Here is a 23983-nt window from a genome sequence, read left to right as displayed (position 1 = left end):
TTCACACGCAGATGTAACAGTGTGCCTTGAGATGTTTTGGTAGCAGACCAGTCAGCTCGCAGGCGAGGGCCAGGTGTGTGTGTTTGACGGCGTGAGTGCGTTGGATGGGAAGTGAGCATTTAAAGGCAAGGGTTTGCAGATTTTTAGGGTGTGTATCATCTTCTTCTCGAGTTTATGGTGTTTGCAAAGTTCCAGTGTCAGATGAGAATCTAACCGCAGAGGCGGACAGGTGTGTGTGGCCGCAGGGAACCTTTCGACAGTGCCGCGAACGCTCAGGATGTCTAACTCCACAATCAGCTTCTACGCCCTGTCGCAGTCTTTCAGCTTCTCAGACATCATTGTCATTGCGACCTACTTTCTTCTCAACCTCGCTGTTGGCATCTGGGTAAGAATCGAGAGGGGTGAATGAATTTGTGCCGTTCTACTAATTCAGCTCGTTTTGGATGTTTGTGCAAACCAGTTTGTGTGTCAGTCCTCATGCAGGGTGAGCAGAAACACACTGAGTGGATATTTCTTGGCTGGGCGGGACATGGCCTGGTGGCCGGTGAGTCCATCTGACATTAACTGTGGAAATAAAGGGTGATCTAACAGTGAAGGCTCCGTGATCCTGCAATAAGTTGATTTTAGTTTTCACAGATGGTAAAAGTGATAGATGTAGGCTACACTGACATTAGGAGATACACAACCTACTGGGTAAATTTGTTCTGTGAATCAAGCATCAGTAAACAATCGTATGATTCTTACAGGCACTTAAAAGGGTGAAGAAAAATGTAGAAATCAATTCTGCTTGTTTTACTAAAATTCAGCCACCCCTTACTTATGCCAAATATAGTCAGTAACAGCTAAAATTGTAAGGCCAAGCTGGGTTCTAAACTTAAGAGAGACTTGGTAGACTTATGCTTAACTGAAACTGTAACTCATTAAGTAAATAACAATGTGATGATAAACACTGACGTTAATGAGGCTACATGAGAAATGAAAGAAGACAAATGCTACAGTTGCAGAAGTTTTGAACCCTCTGAGAAGATTTTCCATCATTATGAGCAAAAGCATCAAATCCACAAACTGCATGCAGGTCAGGTGCTTGCAGCAGAGTATTTCTGCAGAATTCCAGTAAAACCTCCAAACCTTTTCTTCTGTCTTGCACAGATTGGATCGTCTCTCTTTGCCAGTTCAGAGGGCTCGGGTCTGTTCATCGGTCTGGCGGGGACGGGAGCTGCCGGAGGCATCGCTGTCACCGGCTTTGAATGGAATGTGAGAAACACAAAACCGCAGTCAGTGAAACATGCGTGCTCATCAAAACAATACGAGATGCTGTTTTGATGTATCTGCTAATGGTGATTAAATGCATTGTGGCATGGAATGAAGCAGAACAAGCCTGCTAATCCTTCAACAACTTGTCTCTTTTGTGGTGTGCTGACTAGACAAAAAGGGGGGGGGGGCATATGACATTTGCAGCTAAATAAAAATAACATCACTTGCAATTACCTGCTTTACAACAGAAAGTTTACCTAATATGAATATGGCTGTCTAGACCACAAACGTCATTTCAATGTCTTCCTTTCTTCAGCTGTAACAGGCAGCTTACAGCAGGGGGCAGCAGCAGCATAGCTGTCCTATGTGGACGCAGAGCATGCACCTTAAATAAAGAGACCTGTGAGCTGACTCTGGTGGATTTCTCATTGAATCCCTCTGTTTTTTATCTGACCCCTTCTCCCCAGGCCACCTATGTGTTGCTGGCTCTAGCCTGGGTATTTGTGCCTGTCTACATCTCCTCAGGGGTTGGTCTGCACACACAAACACACACATGCACACACACTCACACAGGTACCCATCTGCTTGTTCAGGCTGGTTCTGCAGGTACGTTTTGGTGCCAGGAGGCTTTTCCCCAACAAGGATTCCCCCGCCTTGTAAATTCCCCAACAGGGTGTTACTGCACAGCACTCACACACACAAACACATCTTAGTACTCACTTTATTGTTTGTTGGCACGTATATTAAAAAAAATAAAGTCATAAATACAGTTGTGAACATACTAAACTTCTTCATAGTCGGTATCTTGAATCCATCCAGAGTTTTCTTAACGAAATAGGTCACTGCACATAACTCGCATTTTTTTCCTCCCCTTTGGGCTATTTATCCAGCTACATCAGGGGTGTCAAACATAAGGTACGAGGACCAGAATTGACTGGGAAAGACGGCCCACTGGACAGTTTTGGAAAATGTTATGGAGTGCATAGATTTTGACCTGTGAGCTGTGTTCCCATAAGTTTTACAGCTTTTCCTACTGATCCCACAACCTTCCACAGAAATGTCTGTTTCTGCAGTAGTTAAAAAAAAAGACAGTATATGCATTTTTACAATTTCAGGACAGTCTGGCCAATGAACTGCCAGCACTTTTTCTGTAATTTGCACATTTATCACATAGTTTCACTGGTCAAACCCACTGTAGATCAAAGTGAGCTGTGTATGGTCAGTGGTATAAATAGACTTTGACCTTATTGATCTACCGGTACTTTTTTTGTATAAGTCATCTGGGGTTTTTTTCCCCGCACATCTTGTGATGCAATTTCACAGAAAAGGGAAGCTTGCAGCTGAGGGCAAACATCAGTAGTGTTTACTTCCTGTCACATGCACAAATGTTTTCTCCCAGACAGCTCAGACTTTCTTCTACAGACTGATATAATAAAATATAAATATAATATAATCAAAATGGCAATATGAGACAATCAGGCCATGAAGAAAATTATATACATTTTGTAGATTTTGGGGTGAACTGTCTCTTTAAGTTTGCCTCCTCTGTGTAGCTGTGGCACATTGAAGATGTTGAAATGTCTTGTGTCCAGATCGTGACCATGCCAGAGTATCTGGGACGCCGTTTTGGAGGAGAGAGGATCAGAACCTACCTGGCTGTCCTCTCGCTGATGTTGTCCGTCTTCACAAAGATTTCAGTATGACTATGTGGCACAAACACACCCACATAGAACCCCGTCTGACTACACAAGTGTCTCAGATGTGAGATCATTTGTTTGCCAACATCGCTGACTGCCATGTTTCTCTCACCAGACTGACCTGTACTCTGGAGCCTTGTTTGTTCAGGTGTGTCTGGGATGGAACCTGTACCTGTCTACTGTCCTCATGCTGGTGGTCACTGCGCTCTACACCATTGCAGGTAGATTTCAACAATTCAGATATACATTAATTCTAATATTTTATTATGCAAACAGAAACCCCTGACACAAAGGTGTTGCATATTTTGGAATGTAAGACTCGGCAATTGTTTGTTTCTTTGCACAAATAAAAAGCCATCTCTGTCTTTCAGGTGGTCTTGCTGCTGTCATTTACACAGACACCCTCCAGACGTTTATCATGCTCGTTGGTGCAATTATCCTGACAGTTACTGGTATATTCTATTTCATAAACACAAAGTATTGCAGGCCAATTTGCAGATAATAATCATTCAACAGCAGCAATAAATGTGCATCCACAGCTTTCAATGAGATTGGTGGCTACAGCAAGCTGGCCGAGCGGTACAGCAGAGCGATACCCAGTAAAATTATTCCCAACAGTACCTGCCACCTGCCACGGCAGGACGCCATGCACCTGTTCAGAGACGCCGTCACCGGAGACCTTCCCTGGCCCGGGATGACTCTGGGGCTCACCATACTGGCCACATGGTACTGGTGCACTGACCAGGTAAGTCTGGAGGACAAAACTCAAACACTCAAGGTGTGAGGATCGATCTATATACTGGTATTGGTATCAGATCGATACTTTATTTGTATCATCTGAGTACAGAATTGTTGTTTTATTAAGATTTTTTTTTTCACCTCAAACACGCATGAAAAATGTCCGAGCCTTTTTGTGTTGACTGACATTTAAACAACAGAAGTCGACCTTTAGAGAACAGCACATTTACATTATAGGTCTCCAAAAAACCCAGTTTCAACATACACGAAAAGCTGACAAGTGTGTTTTGTTGTGTTTTGTTATTGTTATCGTGGAGAGCAAAACTCACAGTGATTTAGCGGTCATTAAAATGTTTTCAGAATTTGCAAATTAATGATTATTCGTCTCATAAGTCAGGGCACACAGCTCTCCCCTCTGCTGACCCCATTAATTTGCCCTCCACTATTCATAATGACAAATTCATGTTGTGCTTTAAAAAGCTTTTGTAGTTTTCTATTAAAATCACAAACTAAAATCTCTCAGTAGATACCAAATACAGCTTTACACTTTTTCTGCCATGCAAGCTCTACTCACTTTTATTCAGGCAGGTGTTTTTGTTGCTCATAGGTCCTTTGTGAGTTCCACAAAGAAGCATTTGTGAAATGCCATCTTCGTGTTTGCCGAGGAATTTTACATGTCTTTTTGTTGTTTTGCTGTCTTGGCTGGGCTGTCAAAGACTTGTTATGAAGTCACTTCATGCCGTTTCCCAGTTGTGCTGAAAGATCATCAGGTCTCTGCATTCTAAAGCACATTTCTTTTACAAACCTCAATGTGTTTGGCTCTATTTATCCTTTCTAGCACGCTGACTAATCTCAAGATTGAGGCACTGAAAAGCATGTCTATACTAGGATGCGGCTGTCATGCTTCACTGTTCCTGTGCTTCACCATAAGAAAAGCATTAGACAGGCGCTGAGCAGTGCAGACTGCAAGTTTTGTTTCAACGCACTGCCATGACCTCCACGTTTTTGTTGAGTTACTAAATTATCAAGGTCTAGACACATTGCAAAGGATGTTTCAGATGACAGTTTGGTCTGCCATAGCACAGGGTCTGAATACTTATAATACTAAATCTGAGAACGTGTTTGTCTGTTTTAACTATGGGTTATAGAGGACTTTGAAGCTGGACTATGTTTGGAGAGCTGCTCCAAGAAGCTGAATTCCATTCTGTTCAATATTAATGTTATCTCTTTATGAGCCACAACAGTCCCAGTTTCTTATGCAGCACTTTGGAAAAAAGTTAGGCAAACTAGACTCTGTTGCGCTAGTGTCACTGCATCCTCAAACCTCTGCAAAAAGAATAAAGGCTGGGCTCTGCCGTGTTGCCCAGATGCTGATTGTGAGCCAAACCTCAGCTCCAGGCTACAAAAATCCCTCCAGAAAGCAAGAAGCTACAATTATATTTTTCTGCAAACCAGGAAGCAAAAGCAAACATACCTAAAAATACTTTGGAGTGTTCATTCACAGTCATTTACCGTGGAATATTTCCTGATCAGCTGTCTGGGTTGTCAGGCGCTGTATGCTTGAGATATTCTCTTTCATTTTTAGTAATGATGTGCTTCCTTCAAATATTAAGATGTTTGTACAATACAGTGGTACGTTTAAATGAACTAATGATTTATGTGAGCCGATTGAAGCAAAACAATGGTGCAAATTGAACTGTCTTTTTATTTACAACATTAGAACTTCTGGTTCCATGTTTTTCACACATGTTCATACATCTGCAAAGGTAAAGGCAACACCCTCTCACCATCAGCAACCATGATATCAACACTAGAGCCTAGAGCCTGCATGTCACAGATACATTGCACGGTGCGTGACATGGGTTGGCAGAAGAGAATCACAGCTGACCAAACACAGTACCATAGCTTTAAAACAATGGATCGCTCATAAATCAGTTGCAAGATTGCATGCTATCTTGTTTTGCATGTTGTAAACACAAATACCTGATATGTTATTATCAGAGTTTATTTCCGCACAAACACGTCAGCAAAGTTCCTTTTTGGTCAGGCACTCATTTGAAACCACCCAGAGATATCTGAGTAAAGCAGATCTTGTAAGTCTTGTGTCGCAGTTTCCAAACAAAAAGAAGATTAAAAAAAAACAAACCCCAACACATCCCACAATGAAGCATTAATGTCCTCGCGTTCCCCGACCGGCCCACAGATCTACCTGACAGGCTTATTATTCTGAGGTGCTTTCTTCTGCGGTGCTCCTCCTCGTGTTCTTAAGTGTTTAAAAGTGTTAATTTTGGAGAAAGAAACTCCAAGTAATCCCGTCTGGTTGGCTGGTGGCTGTGGTGACGTGTGGGCTGCCTTCTTGTAGCTGGGACTGTGTCGTCTCGGTGACCGCCCGGAGCGGGTCTCTACGCGCAGCTGGGCCGAGTCAGGCTGGAGCATTTGGCCCTGCCAGTAGCGGTAACCTCCTATCACTGGGCCTGCTGCTCGGGTAGGCCGATGATAACTTCCTGGTTTGGCGATAACTACTTTTGGTCCTCTTGCTCTTGCATCACGACCTGGAGATCTAGAGGTCTGAAACAACTGAGCAGGAAGAGCACAGAGAGGGGATTAAAACTCTAAATCCTCTATTATTCTCTAAGGAGTACCTCAGGGGTCAATCCTAGAGCCACTGCTATTCATTATCCATGTTTTATCACAAAAATTATCAGATCTACTTTTCTTATTTACAGATGGTTATGTCAGGAACTTACTTCAGTTAAAATCTAACAGATCAAAATGTAATTACATTTTAATCACACTTTAGCTTTAAGGAGCCCTCACTTAAGTCATAGCCGGTTTATGTTTGATTGAAATAACACGAAAAAAACATGTCTGTGTCTCTACAGCTATAGTTAGCCTGCTCATCTTCTACAATGTAAATAGACGGTTCACCAAATGGAACATTATCTGAATGGAAAGAAGGAGATGAGGGAGTTTAGGCTATTGGTTATGCAAGAATTTAACTGGTCCTAACACACGAAAATCAAATCAATTGAACTGTATGTGGTTCTAATTTGTTTTTTTCTACTGTTAACAGGAAATGTTACTATTTATTATATCCATTTATATCTTATTAAACCATATATTACCTGGTTATGTCTTTTGGAAATATTTTTAAGCGCATTTCTGTGTGTGTAGGTTATCGTACAAAGGTCCCTATCTGCTAAGAACATGAGTCATGTGAAAGGAGCCTCCATCTTTGCCGCCTATCTAAAGATGCTGCCCTTTATCTTCATCGTCCTCCCTGGCATGATCAGTCGAGCTCTCTACCCCGGTGAGTGTACACGAGCGTGGGTGCTCAGTCGCTCATGCGCACAGACACGCAAATACCTTTTAAATTGGAGGGGAAAAATATGTCATGTAAGCATGTACCGCAAGCAGGTAGGGACTTGCTTCTGGTACCACTGATGAGACACACCTATTTTGACATGGGTTACATAAATGTGTGCTTTTCCAGTAAGTGCTGCATACTTTTGGGCAGCAATCACAATTTGTGGGAATTTGAGCAGTGGTTTTGTCAGTGATTACTCATTACACTTTAAAAAACGTTTAAAAGATTAAGCATTGTGTCATCTAGGGCAGAAACTTCCCTAATGGATTAAGCTGTTACCTTTTTTTTTTTTTTAATTAAATGAATACGCAACTCATCAATATAGCCTCACACTGACATCTTTGTTAGAAAATGAAAAGATAATAATTCGTGTTTACTAATGTTTATTGTAAAGTGGTAAATTTTGTTATATTGGGACTTGAAGCTATAAACATTATATGGATATCTGTCACAAAGCAGTTTGTATTGCTTGCTTTAAACCGTGCCTAAACAGGCGTGCGGGTTGGCAACAGTGTAAATCACAAGACCGGAGAGGAGAGAAGTGCACGTCCTGTTTCACTCACGGCTTAGTTTTGTTTTCATTGGCTGTTTGGTTTTCTTTTGGCACTAAGATCTACTTAAAAAATGAGATTTAAAAAAAATAAAAGTTTGAGTTAAAACACACTCCTCTCTGAAAGACTACACCACAGGGTAACTGAGGTTTTAAACTGTAACTTCGAGGGGTCGAATGTGAAGTGAGTCCAGCAACAACACCTTGTGTGTACATCTGACAAAATGTGATTTGACGCTGTGGGAATGAGTAATGAAACTTCTGTTACAAACTCACTAAACCTTTATACTAATTGGTAATCATGAATAAATATAACTTTTTTATATACTGATGCCATCAGAATAAGATGTAGGCGATGTAATATTGCATTATTATTGTAAAAGTAGTCTTTTTTTTAACATCAATTAATTACATAAATACAAAAACTCCAGTTAAAAGGTTACAATCTCTTTTATTTTTAATCTTCATAATTGGAGAGAAAACAATGTCCGTCATGGTTTTTTCGTCCCAGCTAACTCAAAATTTGCATTATAAACCAGGAAAGCATCTGAAATATGTGTTAAAAACTTTTAAGATAAATTATTCTCTATTGATTTCATCAATACCTCTAATACATCCATCTGTGTGTGTGTGTGTGTATGCATTGATAAAGTGTTGTATGGATGTGTGTGTGTGTGATTTCCCATTTTTAGATTATTTTAGCATCACTCGAGCAGTGATACCGAGTGCTCACCTGTCCTATGTGCCTGTGTGGGGAGAGGTGCTCCTGTCTGCGCAGCTGCTGTGATTGGCGGATGAGAGCAGCGCTGTCCTCTGATTGGTTGGGCTCTCGCAAGTCCAGCATACTCTGTGAGAAGCGGGCCATCATGTTGAAACCGTCTCCTTGGCGTTGTCCTCGGCCGGACCCTGTCGTCACTCCATTGGTTAGCTGGTTACTGGGCTCTGGCTGTGCACAATCGTAAAACTCCTCATCCGATGCTGTGGAGTTACTCGAGGGTTCGTCATTGACCGCTCGGTCACAGTTGACCTTGGTGCTGTCTTGGCTGCCATTATCGTTGCTCCCAGAGTCCTGGTCATTGTCCTTTGACATTAAGCGGCCACGTGTCAGGGTCACCTCTTTCTGGGATCTCTTTTTCTTAAGTGAGCCTTCTAGACTCTCCAGCTGGTCCATTTTTACTAAAGTGACCTGCGGTTCACCAGGTTTCTCTGAGGAGGCAGGTTCTATGAGCAGCTGCAGGGTGCGGCGTTTCGGAACAGGAGGTGCTACAGGTTGTGTCTGTGGAGGTTCTGCAGCATTTTCTGTTGGCTGTGAATCAGCAGTAACACTAGATGGTGAAGTGGAAGTCTGTGCAGCTAGTGTGTGTGCATCCTGTGCTGGGGGTGTGTTGGCCTGTTTAGGGGAATCAGTTTGGTCTGTGTTGGGAGCTGCGGGGGATGGGAGCTGTTTATTAGTTGGACTCACAGGAGTTGAAGGCTTGAGGCTTGTATTTGCAGATTGGGTGTCAGCTGATTCTGCAGCTTTTGCAGGATGTGAAGCAGGCTGCTCAGTCTGTGCTGGCTGTGAAAGTGGTGAGCTGAAGCGTATAGCCTGACTAACCTCAAACCTCTCCGACCTCTGCAAGTGAACCTGATTGGCCCGCTTATCATCCCTAATGTTGATGAAGCCAATCACGTCACTTGGTGGGTCTGGCTCAGGCCAGGTGGGCAGGTACGGAATCAGGTATGCTTTCTCCAGATTGGCTAATCCTGGATGTATGGGTGGTTCTTCAATAACGTCCTTCAGCCGTGCTTTCATCATCTTTAGCCCAGTGGGATTCTGGGAGTTTGAGTTCTTGTTGCTGGAGTTCTGGTCAGATGAGGTGGGACTTGTGTGGGTCCCTGTGGCAACAAGAGCGTATTTGGGGTTGATGAGCTTCCTGGCAACAGAAGCCGGCACAGGAGCAGGAGCCGCCTGGGGGAGAGGGTCAGGTACCGGCTCATCTGTCATAGGAACCTTGTTGAGTGACACGCCTCTGGACGTGAGGTAAAGCTCCCGAAACTGGAGGTCAAAGGTCTCCACTGCCTGTCCTGTGATCACAGTGATGAGGTTACGGTCCAAACGAGATGAGGACCAGGTAAAACTGGAAAAACACAGAAACAGAGGGAGGTCTCAGAAGGGACTTCAGTGTTTTCTTTGCACATTTTTTTCCTACCAAATCTATTCCGGTCCTGTTTATCACATCTAAACTCCTTCTTCCAAGTCACAGCTCCCACTGAGAAAACAGAAATCTGAGATTATAATAGTTTAATCATTATAGCACACTTTTGTACTCTGATGTAATGTACCACATTTTGGTCTTTGATCACATTGCATAAGTACTCCTCTTCAAATTCCTTCTAACAGATCCAGTCTCACATTACATCGAAATTTCAGTAAATAAGCAACTATAAGTGACACTAAACTGTAAGGATAACACACCTAATTTTCAAAATTAGCTTTGGCCACTAACAGAACTGCGTTGAGACTGTTGTGACTGCTGGCTCCAAAGCAAAATAAGCAGAGCAGTGGACTTTAATACACTTCCCTTAAACTCCCTCTACATCTTTAGCCTGACACTGAGTCTGCACTTACTCTGTAATTTCAGCAGGGGAGGGGAATCAATTTTCCCCAACTGATCATTAGAGACCAACAAATCAGTCTGAATCAAACTATTTTAAGCCAACACTGATCCGCGTGTTTCTCAAAACACCATTCACTATTCATGCCTCACAATGCATAACAACAAGCTGACAATAAAAAAACATTTGACTCGTGTAACACTTCCGGAGGAATCAGGCACCTGGATCGAGTGGATTCAGAGGTCAGGACCCAGACAGGTTGAGAAACCACGATAACCATCAACCCTTAAGAAAAGCTGGGGTACAGTGGCTTTAAGCAGTTGTCCACATTGATGCTACGGTTTTTGTGTAATGTTAGCAAACACAGAACAGCAATCACTCTCCGTGTAGCTCTGTTTAGCTCTCCACCATCTAAACAGAGCTACATGTTCACCATGTTCACCTGCTAGTTGCTAGCTCTGTGTGTCTTGTATGGAATGCATGTGTATGACTGATTTATTAAGGCCATTTCCTGCAAGCAGCTGCATGCTGAAGCAGGGGGGACTGAGTAAGACTAAACCAGACCAGTAAACCTGCAGGTCAGAAAACCAAAACAGCGAGCTGAAAGGCTCTAAAGCCCTCCACAGAGGTCACGGGAAATGCACGGATGCCTGTTTAATTTTGAGTGGAAAAATTCATGCAATTAATGGTTAATTTAAAAATATGTAATTGTGCAGATTTAGAGACACAAATGAACACTGCTCACCTGTAGGAGCCAGAGATGGCTCTGTCTCCATCTACCAGAAGAAACTTCTGGCTCAGAGATCCACGCACCTTCTGCGCCGATCGCGTAAAGAACTCCACGCCTCCACAACAGCGTACGCGCAGGTTCTGCACATGCACACATACATAAAGGGTTAGTGCTCGGTAACCAAAGGCTCTAGAGGGTTTAGTGCTGATGGATGGAAGGGTTTCAGTGAACAAAGGGCAAAATAAAGGAAACAAGAGAATGGAGAGGCAGAAAAGAATGAGTTTCCTTGTTACTCAAGAGCCGGTGCTCAGCTTTAATACCTCCATAGTCTCCCACTGGGTGCCTCTACAGGTTAGAGCATGGACTTTCTATCTATGTACGTGCATGCCTGTTTGACACACCCTGTGGTGTTTGTGTTCGGCTCTGTGATAAGGGTGTGGTTGACAGGCTGAGCGTTACCTCGTAAGTAAACGCTGTGTGTGAAATTTCACAGGGGACATTAACAACGGGACTGATGGCGCTCACAATAACGGCAGAGATGTCAGATAAAAAAGAGACTGGCATGGTGGTAAATGCCGTGAGGAAGGAATAAGGAGAAGTGAAAGAAAAACATGTTACAGAAAGTAAAAAGTGTGTGTGGTTTTATTGCCTGCAGCATAGACAGGAATGTAACTGGCGTCATTCTGGCCTCCAGTCCAAAAAAATCCCCCGTGAAACTCGTAAGTATTTTCTGTTACTGCCTAGACCAGTTCAACTCAACTTAAGAGAGCCAGAGAATAACAAAGAAAACCAAGCTATTGCAAACTAGCTGCAGCATGCACCTCGCAAATACCCGCAGGCACAAACCTGGCAACCTACATCAATCATGGGCCGCCCAAAAATTTCCTTTGTATAGTGACAATATAATTTCAAAAAGGTGTCTTTAATAACAGATGTTATTTCCATTCCTCCCCCTCCCCATTACTGTATACTTATTGGGCGTACCCTTCTTTCTAACTAGCTCAGCAAAACATCATCCATGCATGCATGCATGTGACTGGCAATACAAACCTTTAGGTGTCCACGGTGCATATCAGCTCTGCCACACATGGAAAGAAAGCAGGGCACCGCAACCATGTCGATGATTATGTACACAGGAATCTTGCGTTTGTAGGCCGCATCCATCAGGTCTCGAAAGATATCCACATCTGTAAACACATCCATCACCACAGCTATCACCTAAAAAAAACCAGCACACATACACATAGAGGAAAACCACAAATGTTAGTGTTAGTGCTTCCTGGTCTCTGAGGGTGGGTTCTATTTCAGCTGCTTTTATCAGCGATATTCAATCCCCAAAGGAAGCTGGGAACACAAGAAATTTGAGCATAATATTCCTGTAGTTTAGAGCCTGTTAGGAACAGAGACTGTTTTTTGGCAGAGAGGTGATAAAATGTGAAGTGAGTGGACAGTATGTGCTGCGCAACGCTGCAAAAGTAGAGACAGGCGGCTCTCTTTATGTGATCCAGCTTAAAGATTACGTTTAAAACAACAGCATTAGGTAGACTTTGGAAAATGATGATAAGTCTTGAAATTTTTCATGTTTTTTTGTATTAAGTTTATTGTGAAAATACATGTGCATAGAAAACCAGCCTTTCACTAAGCCTGATTCATTTAAGCCTCAATGTTTCTTTTGTCGCTCTGGTGCAAAGCTGGACTACTGCATGAACATGTACCAGCATTTATGTATATGAGAGGAAGCCTGCTGGCATGTGACAAATTCAGTGATGTCAGGGCATTTTTTTCCCCCTTTTCTATTCTCGTGTCAAGACAGGACTTGTTTTATTTAAACTATAATGAAGGGAAGCGGGTTTCTGAGACAGGTCTGTGGCAAATTATGAAAGGAGGACAGAAAAGTGAACTGAACTTGGAATATGTCCAAAAAAGTCAGACTAACATAGTGTGCACTGCATCATAGATGGCAGCAGACAAATATTAATAACAACATAAAACTATCATGCAAACAATGATCTTAAGCAACAGCCAACAAATAAATTGATTGATTTACTGTCATTAAGAATTAATCTGCTGATTATGATCTGTTGTCATTTCAGTCACTTGATTTTGTCTAATAAGTCAAAGTGTTTTTCAGATGAGTCACAACAGTAATTTCCTGTCAGACCACTAACTGATTACTTGCCTAATCATTTTAACGCCAAGCAAAATCATATTTATTAAGTGCACAAAGTGATTTTTCTTCTTTGCTTTAATCTGATGGTGAAACATTGTTTTGAAACTTGCGGGTTTGTTGCAGTGAACTTCTTTATACATTCACTGACTGGAGAAATATTGAAAACAATTATTCACTATGGTGCATTCACTGACAGCACAGAAAATACACTCCCGTTTTTGATGAGTTGTTAATGCGGTTTCCTGTTGCTGCATTGACTCAGTGCTGTGGTGCGTTTCAGGACTCTGTATTATGCTGCTCGTCATGAATTTGGACTCAGCTAAGATGTGTTTTGTCCCCCACATTTTGGCTACATGAATGGAGGAGTAAAATAATCATTAATGATAAATAATAAAACACCTTGCGATAAAATCCAAGCTTTAAATCGCGAATATTAACATAATTCAAAATAAAGAGGTGAAAAAGACAATTAATTCTCGTCAGTGTGAAGCGTTTCTGTTTTGGTGAAGAACCTCTGAACTCCATCTTCTCTGCCTACCTTCTGGGCTGATGCAATGCTCTTCCGCACCACTTCCTTGATGTGCGTGTGCCCCTCGGTTGGAGGCTGTGTGTGCACGGCCACGCGCGTGACCCCTCGGTATGAGATGGCCTCGGGCCAGCCCAGGTCCAGCTCCGCCACTGAGCCCTCAGACCGGTCCGGCCAGTACTCGAGAGACACCTCACCGTCTCCGGTCTCTTCCCAGGGCCCCGGAGTTGTGTTTCCTGGCCCTGGCGTCCCGGGTTTCTGGAGATGCTCGTACCCGGGCCTGTATGCTTCCGCCGTGTGTACAATCCGCTCCAGCTCCGGTTCCGAGAGGAACTCCCGGACGCCATTCTTGCTGATGTATTCCGTGAACGCGTCGCGGCCCTCGACGATGAGTGCCTCGAGGGCCAGCCGTTGGTCCTCGCTGTAGAAAAACTCTGGTTTGCTCTCGCTCACGCGCCAGTTGACGTGGTGATCGTCTAGACACTGGACCTGAGATAGCGCCATGACCCCCCCAGTAAACCCGCCGGTCAGTAAATAGTTGAACACTGAAACCACTCTGACCCACTTTCCACTCGTCCGTCCGGGGGTTCAAACATGGAAGAAGTGCGATCTGTCATTACGGTCCATTCCGGGTCCGCGTGACCGGAGACAAACCAGACCAGTGGCAGATATTTTCATCTGAGGCAAATAAACCGCTATCAGTTCCTCAACCCGGGTAGGCTCCAGCTCAGCCCTGCTCTCGGGTTACAGCTATCTCTCTCAGGTGTGGTTGGAACAAAGCCCCCCTTCTCCACGCCCAGCGCCACGCCTTACACCTGACAGGAGCCGGAAAACAGCGGCTGCGGCCCGGCTCGGCTGCTCCTCCAGCCTCGGGGCCCGGCAGACACGGAGGGAGACGAGCAGCTGTCTGGGTGGATGAGTGTGTGTCTGCCAGTGAGTCAGTCTAAAGCGGAACACTCACTCGACACAAAGAAAGAAGTCATTAGTCCTCCGGTAAAACTTTTAAACTGTGTGTGACTCAGTCTGACTGAGGCACTGACGACTCACTTTTCCACTTTTTCTTTTTTTTTTTTAATTGTGTCGGAGCGCGAGCCTGAAGCCAGAGGTGTACAGATGTTCAAAGAAAGGAAACTTCCCCGAAAGAACACAAAGCAGTCTTCGCTAACGTGGCGCTACCGAACCTCTTTACTTTAAAGTGTCGCTGCAGTCACACGAAGTTCGTCCAGGTCCAGCAGACTGTGTGGCGGAGCCGTCGGCGAGTGTCTGACCCTAGAATCCGGCAACGGAAGCTCGGTGTCCGGGGGCAGAGAGGCGGAGTGTCCGGTAGTTGGTTAGGAAAGAGGCACTAAACTCCACCCTCCTGCCAGCACACAGGGGGAAATCTTGTTCTTCACCCCAAATTACAACCCTTACGAAAGCCCGTGGAGCTAACCCAAGAGGCTATAACAAGTTATACAATATGTGATTTTATTATTTGTTTATATATATATATATATATATATATATATATATATATATATATATATATATATATATATATATATACACATATATACATATATATATATATATATATATATATATATATATATATATATATATATATATATATATATATATATATATATATATATACATATATATATATATATATATATATATATATATATATATATATATATATATATATATATATATATATATATATATATATATATGTATATATATATATATATATATATATATATATATATATATATATATATATATATATATATATATATATATATATATATATATATCTGTTTAAGGTTATGCTTTCACTATTCATTCATTTAAATGAACCTAAAAGAGAATAGTTATTCTACTGTTATATCAGTGCGGGCTTTTTTCCCTGTTTCCTGTGATTGCTGCTTATCCACGCATCTCTGAAAGGTAACACTGAAAAACAATAGCTTTATCAGGGTTAATATATAACATTAGCCAGATAGAGAATCAAATAGGTCACCCTTTCTGCGCTTTTTAACATGTAGCAGACTTGTGAAAATGAAATGTGTCTCAGGTCCCCTGGATGTTTCAGCTGAGCTGTGGGTGGTGATTTGGGACAAATTATTGAGTAGCTTTGATGAAAGATTCCAGTGTTACTGGAGCCAAGGAAGTTGGAGCGTGTGTAGCTATGTAGTGTGCAATTATGCGTATACATGTTAAAGTTTGTGGCTTTAATATATTCCTTTCCTCACTCTCGTCTCACAAGGCTACACGACAAGTATCCAACATTTGGTCATGATGCCTCTGAGCCAACTCAGCTGATTGTGCAAACACCTTTCCCACAGATAGTGTTTCCTAGTTAAGCTGCACAGTGTAGGGATGGTAACACAAAAACAATATTTTTTTTTACCGAACAGGCAACACATTTGAACCCATCTAGCTCAGACTGACCCTATGAAGTACCTGGAAAGAGTCATTCCAGGAAAACTCAATCAATGCGGTCGACCTGACCCAGAATCAGTTGTTTGTTAGATTTTTTTAACAATAACAAATTGTCCATATTTAATAAAGCCATGCCAAGTGTAACCTTCTGTTTAACTTTATAAACGGCTCATAAATATAGGAGCTAGACACATGAAACTTTCACGGCTGAAAGCTACCTTTAAATTCTGTTTTAAAAAAATCTATTTTACATTGACCTCAAATGTCACAGTCTGAAGCCATAATCTAATTTTTTTATAAACAGGTTTGAGCGTGAACATCATGGGACACAGTTTCAATAGAGAAACTCCACCAGTTTAACATCAGTGACATAAGTTGACAGAAACCTTATTTGTGCATGGATGTTGTATCTGTTTTCTGATAATTCACTGGAGAAAACTTTTAAAAAGTCCAAGGGTCATATCAACATATGGTATAGATTGGTTTTATTTACAGTTTGACCCCAGCCACATTTTCTACTCATGATTCCTCCTAAATAACTTTGTCATTTATTAAGTTAAATTGGTTTATGGCTATGAAATGAAGAAACAACATTCACATGCTCCATGTACAGCAGCTTGGACATATTACACTGATCAAACAGCTTTAGACCCAGATTTTGACCATGTCCTGGATCACAGAGGGTCTCAGGATCAGTGCATCCTCTGAGTATGAGACAGCTGGATGGGCAATGCATCAACCACAAGGGTCACAGCAATTAGATGGATCCGCTCTAAACTTCGGTAAGGTGAGTAAAGGGACATGCCATCTTATGTCACAAAGAAATTTGTCACCAGCTAAACAGGTAACGAAGCAGCAAATTACAAAGCAAACCAGTGGTGTTCAGGCTGGTTAAAGAGGTAGAGCATTGGATAATAGTTCAATTACTGGCTACTCCAGTGTGACTGTGAATGAGGGTTGTAGGTAGTTGGAACAGACAGATTTGAATGCGTTCACATGGAATCACCCAAAATCTGCCCTTTAGTGCAGGGGCGTAATTTCCAGGGGGGTTAGGGGGGTTATGACCCCCCCAATAAAATTATGAATTATCTTGCATAAATAGGCTGTTGATTTTCTTTACTCGTTTCAGGTATTACCAGCAAAATAGTTGGATGTTTAATCCCCCCCCCCCCCCAGTGTTCAGCACAAAGTTACGCTGATGCTTTAGTAGGACTTAAAGGGAACCAACTTGAATTCTGGATGAGAGGAAATGTCAACTTCACCTTCCATTCCTGCAAACAACTTTTGACTGCACCTCCATGTTTCAGACTCTGTAGGCTGTGTGGATCCAGAGGAGTGTGTGCGAGTGTGTGGAGCTGAGGTTGGATGCTCCAACATCGCTTTCCCCAAACTGGTCATTGAACTCATGCCAAGCGGTGAGAATATGGATCTCTTTCCAAGCAGCCACACAACACTTTTCAGGTGTTTTCACATGCATCTGAGTGTCTGCGTATGCATTTTTGCAGGCCTGCGGGGACTCATGATAGCTGTGATGATGGCCGCTCTGATGTCTTCGCTGACCTCCATCTTCAACAGCAGCTCCACGCTCTTTACCATGGACATTTGGAAGAAGCACCGGCCACGAGCCTCTGAGAGGGAGCTGCTGCTGGTTGGCAGGTGTGGCGCTCACATGTAATTGAGCTGGAGGTTGATTCATAAAGAAAAGAGACGCACTGACACAGTTTACCTTTGCCCCAGGATTGTGACCGTGATTTTGGTGGTGGTGAGCGTGGTCTGGATCCCCATCCTCCAGTCAGCCAACAGCGGGCAGCTGTACGTTTACATCCAGTCGGTGACGAGCTACCTCGCTCCACCCGTCACTGCCGTCTTCACTCTGGCCATCTTCTGGAAGAGGACCAATGAGCAGGTACCACACTGACAATTAATATAATAAAGTTACAGCTGCAACTACTTTAGTTTCTTTCATTCATGAATAGATTTTTCTGTGACATGATGAAAATAGCAAAAATCACAGAGGTTCAATTACATCATGATGTAGTTTTTAAAAAGCTATTTTATTCCAAACACACTTACAACACAGACAGAAAACACATCTGCAAGTTTTTGTTACACACCGAAGGAAGCTTAACCCAAAGACGACTCCATCCTGGATACCTGCCCTCAGAACATTCTGGACTTTTGAGGTTTTCCCCTGTTTGCTCTGTTTGTCCTTTCACTTACACCGTACTGCTGCATAGTTTTATTAGCCTCAAATGGGATCAAGCTGTGTGCAGCTCACACACACACACACACACACACACACACACACACACACACACAGAGTGCTTGGTGTGGTGTCCCTTGTGTGTGAGCTCAAAGCTGTGTGTATCAGTAATTCACTTCATGAAGTGTATTGTTTATTGCTTCCTCTATAGAAGCCGGAGTTCTCACTTTAAACAATAAAAGTCATTGCTGATCTTTGATAACAGACTGTGAGCGACAGAGGCCTGCTGTGACTGTCACAATTAAAACCTGCAGAATAAAGCGCAGAGGAGATGAGAAGGAAAGCGATATTGGGTTAAATCTGATATCACACGTGTTCAGGCGTCGATCGCCAGCAAGTAAAGGCCAGTCCTCTGGATATTCACGATCCCTGTTTTAATAGAGCACATCCTGGGTGTGTCTGCTCTTGCTGCTGGCACGTTGTCCACAAACTGAAAGAAAGAAAGAGCATTTTCTCAGGTTTTTCTGAATGAACAGGATTTCCCTTCCCTCTTACTGTGAATACTACTTCCCCTCCAGCTCAGTTAAGCTGCACAGAATCTACTTTAGAGGATTTTTATTATTTTGTGTTGGCAGTGAAATCGCCTGAGGTTACAACATGAGTTGGCAATCACCAAGCAAACACACATTTGGTGATTTGCAGGTCAAAGGACATCTCTGTTACATAAAAGAAAATCTTAGCCATGTCGGCTCGCTTCGTTGGCCAAGGCTGAAATATCTAAGTAGCTTCTTTAAGTTTTCCTCTGTTTTCCTCTAATCGGGCAAAACATGGATTACTCTAGCACTTTTCTTTAAGGCAGAAAACAGTGAAAAAACTGAGAGCAACATTCCAGTTAGCCCAGACTCACATGTTAAACTAAACTGTTGAACAGTAACTTTAAACCTACCGAATACAGACATGTCAGAAATGATATTATGTGCATAATAGAGTTCATTAGCCTTTACCTCAAAGCACCGTGTGCTTAGAACAGCTTCAATCAGCCACCAGCATTGATTTAGGCTATTCAGTTTTATTTGCTACTAACATTAAACCACAGTGATAATAAATTCTGGTGGTCATCAGTGCTACCCCTCAAACTAATAGTAGGTGTGCCAATTTGAAAATCCTAGGTGAAAATCCTTCTTGAAATATCCCATTCACAAGATTTCCAGTAAACTTGACCTCTGATCTTGACCTTGAGGTTGAGGTCACTGAGATTCAAACTCATCCATCATTTTATTAGATGCACCTATGGTATAAATTTCAAAATCCTAACTTGTGTGTCCACACCACCTGCCTGCCAGCACTCGCAGCTGGGTGATGACAATACCAGATCGGCCTTTTTCAGCTAAAGGGTAAAAATGCAGCAGAAAAAGTTTGTTAAATGACCTCAGTCTCTGAAACATTTAATCCCAAAAGTGAGTCTTTAAATATACTATATAGATAAAAGTACTGAGCTACCTGCTGGAGCTGCTCAGACATGGAAACCCATACCATGAAGCTCACGGCGCACAGTTTTTGTGCTGATGTTAATGTCGGAGGAGGTTTGGAGCTCTGCAGTTAGATTTTTTACACACTATGTACCTCAGGACTCTCTAACTTTAACTCTTACTTTGTGGTCTGCCGCTTCATGGCTGAGTTACTGCGGTTACTAAATGCTTCCACTTTGCCATAATACCACTTAAGATTGTGGAATATCTAGGAATTTCACAAACTCATGAGTTGCAGTGTTGGCAACTATTACAGCACCATACATGAATCCAGTGAGTGTTTGTAAAGGCAGAGTGCATGGCAAGGTGCTTGGTTTTATACATCCCTGGAAATGGGACTCAAAACACCTGAATTCAAGGATTAAGAGGCATGTCCCAATACTTTTGTCCATATAGTGTCTCATATGGTGTCTGTGTTTCTTTTATATGTTACCATTTCACTTTAGACCTATTAAAAAGTTGTTATGAAAGGTGAACTGGTTACACAAAAGCTGTGAGCTTTGTATGTTTGGATAAACACAATAAAAATATAAATGATATTGAATCACGGGTTCAAAGGACACACATTACAGCACGGGATGAGTCACACGCTGAGCAGCATGACACTGTAGATTGCAAACAATCGAAAGTGTTTGCACAGGAACACAATGTGTGTCGTGTTCAAAGCTGGGCAGTGAATTAAGCTCATAAAAATGTCAGCTAACCTTGTAATTACTAACACAATATCTGGGTCCTAGTTAGTATCTGTGCATGTTGCATTATAGGAACTGTACGTGTGAGGTATGTCTAAAAAAATAAGAACAGGTGGAATGAAAATAAAGGAAAAATAAGATCAGATATGTACTCTGTGTGTGGCTACAAGCCGGTTATTTTCAAACTGCACAGATCACATTCTTCACTGAAGGCTGAAGGAGTCGGAGAGTGATCTGTGCCTCTCTGCGTGTTTGTGTGTATTAACAGTAAGTGAGAAGTGAGTGATGTGATGGTGACAAATTATATCTCTGGGAAAGTGATGACATTAGCTGAACGCGCCCATGTGTGGTTCAGAGCTGCCTCAGGAATGAGACACATGCTTCCTGTCCAATTAAATTCAGCTACTCGGCTCAGAAAGGCAATCCAATCTAGGTGTATTTGTGTGATTTTTAGGGCGCCTTCTGGGGGCTGATGGTGGGTTTGGTGGTCGGCGTGTGCAGGATGGTGCTGGAGTTTGCCTTCCCTCCTCCCAGATGTGGCGTTGAGGATTCGGCACCTGCGGTGCTACGTGGTGTCCACTACCTCCACTTCGCCATTCTGCTCTGCGGGCTCACGGCAATTGTGGTTGCCGTTGTATCGCTGCTTACACCACCGCCCACCCACGAACAGGTGTGCACACATGGATACAATAAATAGCACGACTATGAGGGAAGTAAGCTTATGCAAGTATGGTCTGTGTCTGGTGAAGAAAACACTGTCACTACAGGGAATTAGACAGACTCACACTCATCTATAACATAGAGTCTGCACTGGGGTTGCTTTAGGAAGGGCATCCGCTGTTATACTCAGCCAAAACAAACATGCAGAGCATGCTGTGATGATCTCTCGTGAAAAGGGGGGAACTGAAAGCAGCTTTTATCTCTAGCATTAGATAATCGCACTTATCTGCATCGTCCCTTATTTACAGCTTGTGACAGCACGTTATACGCACTATAAATGCACATGCAATAAAGATCTTATACATTTTTGCAAAAAAATAGCAAGTGGGGGTAACTTTTGAAATGTTAAAGTCAGAGTGTTGTCAGGGTCACGTCATGTGAAAATGACAGTAGAGTTTTACCCGTTTCATAGTGAATAAATGAAACTTTCTTGGGTTCGCTTCTTCGATTTTTCCCAGGTGTGTAACCTGACCTGGTGGACAATAACTGAAGAGCCAAAAAGAGACATTCCTCTGCAAAAAGTGTCCTCCATCAGCCACCGTAGCTCCCAGGGTAAGTTTGTCAGCAGTCACGGGGAATAAAAACCAGCTATCATGTGAAAAACAGTCATTTTCACACACACACACACTGCTCTTGTTTTTGAGTAACTTACTGTGTCCGCTGTGTGTGTGTGTGTGTCGCAGACTCTGAGCCAACACGGCGGGTGACGACATGTGGTCAGAGGGCGGGATTGTGTATCTCAGCAGTACGGCGATCAGAGGAGACTCCAGCTCCCAGAGTCCCCAGCATTCGAGAGAGCGTTTTGTGGTCGAGGTTCTGCTGTTTCAACGCTCTCCTGCTGGTCAGCATTAACATTTTTCTCTATGCATACTTTGCCTGAGGTGAGGTCAGATTTAACATCTGGCCTCAGCTGAACTGTAGTCCCTCCAACACGAGCTGGAAAGTGATTCCTCTAGATCCAAGAATGTGAAGAAACAAACAGATTTTTGCTCAGATTTCACTCGAATCATTAAGAAATCGACTCACAGTGTAAAGCCGGTAGATGCCGGTGGACAGCACAGCACACATCTCCATTAAAACAGATAAATTTAGATTATAATCATTATAACAATAATGGGCAAATGCCAGAAAAAAATCTGCCGTGGAAATAAAACGTTGAAGTGTGTGGATTATAACAAACCAACATAAATAAAAGGGCATCAAACATCACCTTTAATTTAAAGCTTCACAATATGCAGTGAGAGCACATCAGTGTGGTTTAGGCTCTGCATGTGACATAATATCGTTGCCTAGAAACGACATGCTCAGTGTTGATTATTTAGTTATGTTTAGAGCTTTGTGTGAATGTTTGCACTAAATGTTCTTTTGATTTATCATTTTATTTACATGATTTATGAATTTTAATCAGAATTTCTCACACATGACCTAAAGCTGTTATATTGAAGTCTTTACCAATGGAAGCAATAGAACAGTGAGTGTAGCTCCAAATGCATCCCAATGAAAAATAATGAGAAATTTTATGTTCATTTTATCAGTACTAATATTTCCATGTGGTCCTGTAATCTTTTTTCCAGGTGATATCATGATGTGTGCATAAAAAGATAAAAACGGATGTTTGTGTCTAGACTCTTTATTCGGCTTCTGTGTAGTTTATGTACAATAAGTACTGGTGTGGTTGGGGGGGGTACAAGCAAAGATAAGAAGGCTACAAAAAGCAAACATGAAGTTAAATTTGACTTTCACTTCATATTTTCAGTATAAGCCGTTCAGAATGACTCAGATTAGACGGCACAGGTTCCTCCTATGGTCTAAACAGTTCGCCTTATGATGAAATTATCTGCAAATTGTTATTAGTTTTACTGATGAGTCTGTAAAATTACCCCACAAATATGAAGCACAGCCAAGCTATGCAATGTAAATAACTTCCAGAGTTATTTAGGAAATAAGGATAATGGTGTCAGACACAGAAAGCGGCAAATCCTCAGATCTGTGAAGAGGGAACCAGAAGCATTGTTTGCTATTTGTCTTTATTACTTAAAATGGCATAATTATGTTTTTTAAAAACAACAAAAACCTGAAAAGTGCTACACTGATTTTGCAGCGAAGTCCTCCAACCTGCCTACAAAAGGCCGTCGTTTCATTTCTTTATAACTAAATAGACGTGAATCCACTAACACTCGCAGGTATTAGGTAGAGTTTAACAGTCAAAGGGTAATCCGGAGCGTAAGGGTGTGTTTTTGTTGTGATTTTGTGTAAGTGTGTGTGTGACATATCTACCTTTCCAACTGTATTCAACCACAGACTGTATATAAAAGATTGAAACAGCCTTGGGGTGTGAAAAATGAAGCCACTGGTGAGGTGAATTAAACCTGGATTCTTTCTAATGATCAGCAGCATCGCCGGGTAGCAGCCGTGTATGAGAAAATGATTGCAGTGCTCGTGGATGTATGACCTCAGGATCTGAACTGGTTCATGGTCTCAGTTGCCGTTTTCAGGTCTTGCTGACTACAGCGTGGTGTTCATTTGATAAATGATGGTCCCGTTTGTAGTAGAATAGGCGATATGATTTAGGGCAGACAAACCTTGCGATTGACAAGTCGCTATCGTACAGACAGGACCCATCATTTAAAGGTCATAGTGAGAAGATGACAGGAAATAGGTCTTTAATCAGTAATGAAATCTGCTCAGTCAGTCTCATTTGACTAATCGTTTCAGCGATTGGTCACTGGATAAGAAAGGTGAGTCACTGCAGGCTGACTGATAAGTGTCAGCAATGCAG

At 42.3% G+C, this 23983-nt stretch overlaps 2 protein-coding genes across 2 annotated transcripts; one reads left to right on the top strand and one right to left on the bottom strand.

Annotated features, from left to right (window-relative positions):
- The first annotated feature begins 25 nt into the window (after positions 1 to 25).
- On the top strand, positions 26 to 22810 carry slc5a10 (solute carrier family 5 member 10). The gene is made up of 15 exons (XM_031729775.2): positions 26 to 385; positions 473 to 544; positions 1150 to 1254; positions 1722 to 1781; positions 2847 to 2951; positions 3067 to 3172; positions 3323 to 3403; positions 3491 to 3696; positions 6864 to 6999; positions 17368 to 17475; positions 17566 to 17716; positions 17798 to 17966; positions 20939 to 21154; positions 21663 to 21756; positions 21888 to 22810. Exons 1-15 carry the CDS (start codon positions 278 to 280, stop codon positions 22082 to 22084), a joined length of 1914 nt encoding a protein of 637 aa, XP_031585635.2. The 5' UTR covers positions 26 to 277; the 3' UTR covers positions 22085 to 22810.
- LOC116312371 (protein FAM83G) lies at positions 5375 to 15050 on the bottom strand. Its single transcript, XM_031729774.2, has 5 exons — positions 13643 to 15050; positions 11985 to 12152; positions 10950 to 11074; positions 8340 to 9726; positions 5375 to 6266 (listed from the first exon to the last, which is right to left on the bottom strand). Exons 1-5 carry the CDS (start codon positions 14132 to 14134, stop codon positions 5895 to 5897), a joined length of 2544 nt encoding a protein of 847 aa, XP_031585634.1. The 5' UTR covers positions 14135 to 15050; the 3' UTR covers positions 5375 to 5894.
- Positions 22811 to 23983: the final 1173 nt, after the last annotated feature.

The sequence above is a fragment of the Oreochromis aureus genome, linkage group 6, assembly GCF_013358895.1.
Source record: "Oreochromis aureus strain Israel breed Guangdong linkage group 6, ZZ_aureus, whole genome shotgun sequence".
Taxonomy (NCBI): domain Eukaryota; kingdom Metazoa; phylum Chordata; class Actinopteri; order Cichliformes; family Cichlidae; genus Oreochromis; species Oreochromis aureus.
Note: the sequence above shows the minus strand (reverse complement) of the source record. Positions and strands in the feature narration are given on the sequence as shown.